Source organism: Limulus polyphemus, unplaced genomic scaffold, assembly GCF_000517525.1.
Source record: "Limulus polyphemus unplaced genomic scaffold, Limulus_polyphemus-2.1.2 Scaffold152, whole genome shotgun sequence".
Lineage (NCBI taxonomy): Eukaryota > Metazoa > Arthropoda > Merostomata > Xiphosura > Limulidae > Limulus > Limulus polyphemus.
Window position 1 is genome coordinate 849214 of NW_013665762.1, and position 2604 is coordinate 851817.

Here is a 2604-nt window from a genome sequence, read left to right on the forward strand (position 1 = left end):
AATTATACTTATAATTCAAATTATGATAAGCCACATGCAGAGTAGAGATTTATTTTCTTACAAAAAAACAAAACAAAAACAACCAAAGTTGAAGAATGTGATTTTAAGTTTAATGTTAATAAAAGCATGCAAAAAAAAAAAAAGTTGACACAACCTTCCTAAAAATAAAATTGAACCTCCAGTTTAACATAAAAATCAAAAGTATCAGAGAAAACATTCAAATAAAATTGAAAACAAACTGTAAGGGAAAAGCTGCAACTTGTAATAAAACAATAAATATAAATACTGTTAACACTGAATTACAACATAATTTTGCTTAGCAACATGGGTGATATTTCATGGAATGGCCATTGGGTTATGAAAGAAATGTTGAATTACTATTCTTTCTTTTACAAGGATATTTATAGTTTGAACATTATTCAATCTTAATATCTTATAAAACCACACATTTAACTCGAAACTATTTCATCAGATTGGGCAATATACAACATTTTTACTAAAGTTTTACTTTTTTATTCACTCAGACAATGTTGGTAAGTTGATTAAGAGCTACCATTAATTAATTATTTTATATACAGTGAATTTTGATTTTAGTAATAGATAATGTTTTACCAAATTTGAGTGAACATGGAATAGAAAGTATGCTTGTTCTGATACCTTAGAACATTTGTATTCATTGACAAATAATTTAATTTTAAGTTAAATATATTAAAAATGGACAAAGAATTCTAGTGCAAAAACAATAAAATCAATTTTAGTTATGTAATTAGGAATATATACCAATATTTACTGTAGTGTAAGGTTAAAATCCCATTCATTAGTTGCATAATTTTCTTACCAAATTCTGGTTAGCCAGAAATGAAACTGAAAGTAAATGAAATATTGTAATGTTGAACTATGAGTACGAAATAAACTAAAAGACTTGAAATCACTTAATAAATAGTCAATCCGTATTATAGTCCTACGTTTACTCAACCTTAGCGGCAAGACTTTACTTTTTAACAATAAATTTAAGTTAACGCTCCCATACCCTGAATTTTAAAAAAATTTCTTTTAGACTACTACGTAACCTATGGCCTGCTTTAAGAATTTAATCAACAATTTTTCACAAAGCTGTACACTAAAACTTATGCGTAAAATGATTAGATACTTTGAAGTTCAACTAACTTACCTGAATGAACTGAATAGTTAATGCACTTTTCCCAACACCGCCTCCACCAACGACAACAAGTTTGTACGTTTGATTAAAACTGTTTGTTTCATTATTCCTTGACATATTTACTATTAGAAATATTGTACCTATATATATTTGTTGTATATACTACAGTCAAATAACGTTCACTTCACTTATAACCAACTAAACACTGATATGTCACAAATTACACCCTCGTAGTTGTACCTGTATTACAAAGTACGCCTAACACAATATAACACCAATTGTGGCGAAACTCATTCGTATTCTTTATATATACTGTCTACTGCTTACTCGCATGGGGAAATCCACCAAAGATTGGCTCAGCGTTTAGTCCCCTAGATTTCAAAATCGTAAACTGTGGCCAACGCTCATTTCATTTCCGTCACACAAGATTAAGGAATGTTGGATATTTCTCTTTCAACTATAAATACAACCAATTTTCTATATAGATATATATTATTGTATAATAATTATTAATATATATTATTATCCATATACGAAACTAAATCATAGATTGTTCGATTACTACCAGTAATAGTAGTTGTCAACATAGATGGTAGTCAGTAGCGTCGGAATAATATTTACTATCTTGGCCACCAGGCTGCAGACATTTTCCAACTGACAGACGTTAACCATAATAAATTACGGATATGTTAGGATGTTTAACTTTTGAAACATGTACCCACAGAAACAAAACCGAGAATAGTGACAATTCAAAACAAAAATCTACCATGTTCAAATAGAGCAAGTAACAAATTTTACAACAACAATTTATATACCACTTAAAGCACAAATATATATAGTGGGTTTGTGTATTGAAATTAGGATATAACTATCACAATATTTTTCACAAAAAAATTGCTGCTAGGTTCAAAAACTAAACACGATTATCAGAAAATCCAGGACGTAAATGAATTTCTAGACTATGTTTCAATTCAAAGCGTAAGATTTTGGTTCTTAATACTACGAAATATTTACTTTAGAAAAATTCAACGATTCAACTGACACATTGAGGCCCAAAATGCCTTTTAGAGCAAATGAAATTGAATCTGGAAATGGAGCTTCAAGTCTCCCATGAAACTAAATTTTTGGCATTTAGAAAAAAAATCTTATCCATGCTCTGAATTGCAACATGACTTCATTCCACATAGAAAGGCCTTTGATGATGCTTGTGATGGGCTAAGGAAAGTACTCTACTGGTTGAGGAACAGAGAGTGTTATATTTAATCCCAAGAAGTGTGAATTGTTTTGTCAATAGGTGAATTTCCTGAGACACATAATTAGTGGAAAGACAATGTCTACAGACCCAACTAAGATTGAATTTGTTCAAAATTAACCAACACCACAGAACTTGCATAAGGTAAGTGGATTTGTTGGACTGTGCTATTACTATCGTGATTTTGTAAAAC

At 29.7% G+C, this 2604-nt stretch overlaps 1 protein-coding gene across 1 annotated transcript in view; it reads right to left on the reverse strand.

The window, feature by feature from the left end:
• Nucleotides 1-1556, reverse strand: part of LOC106476174 (ras-like protein 2) — a 61978-nt gene extending 60422 nt beyond the window's left edge. The window contains exon 1 of the mRNA XM_013936845.2: nt 1172-1556. Coding sequence (XP_013792299.1) covers nt 1172-1276 — 105 coding nt within the window. The 5' untranslated portion in view covers nt 1277-1556. The remainder of the gene's footprint in view (nt 1-1171) is intronic.
• Nucleotides 1557-2604: the final 1048 nt, after the last annotated feature.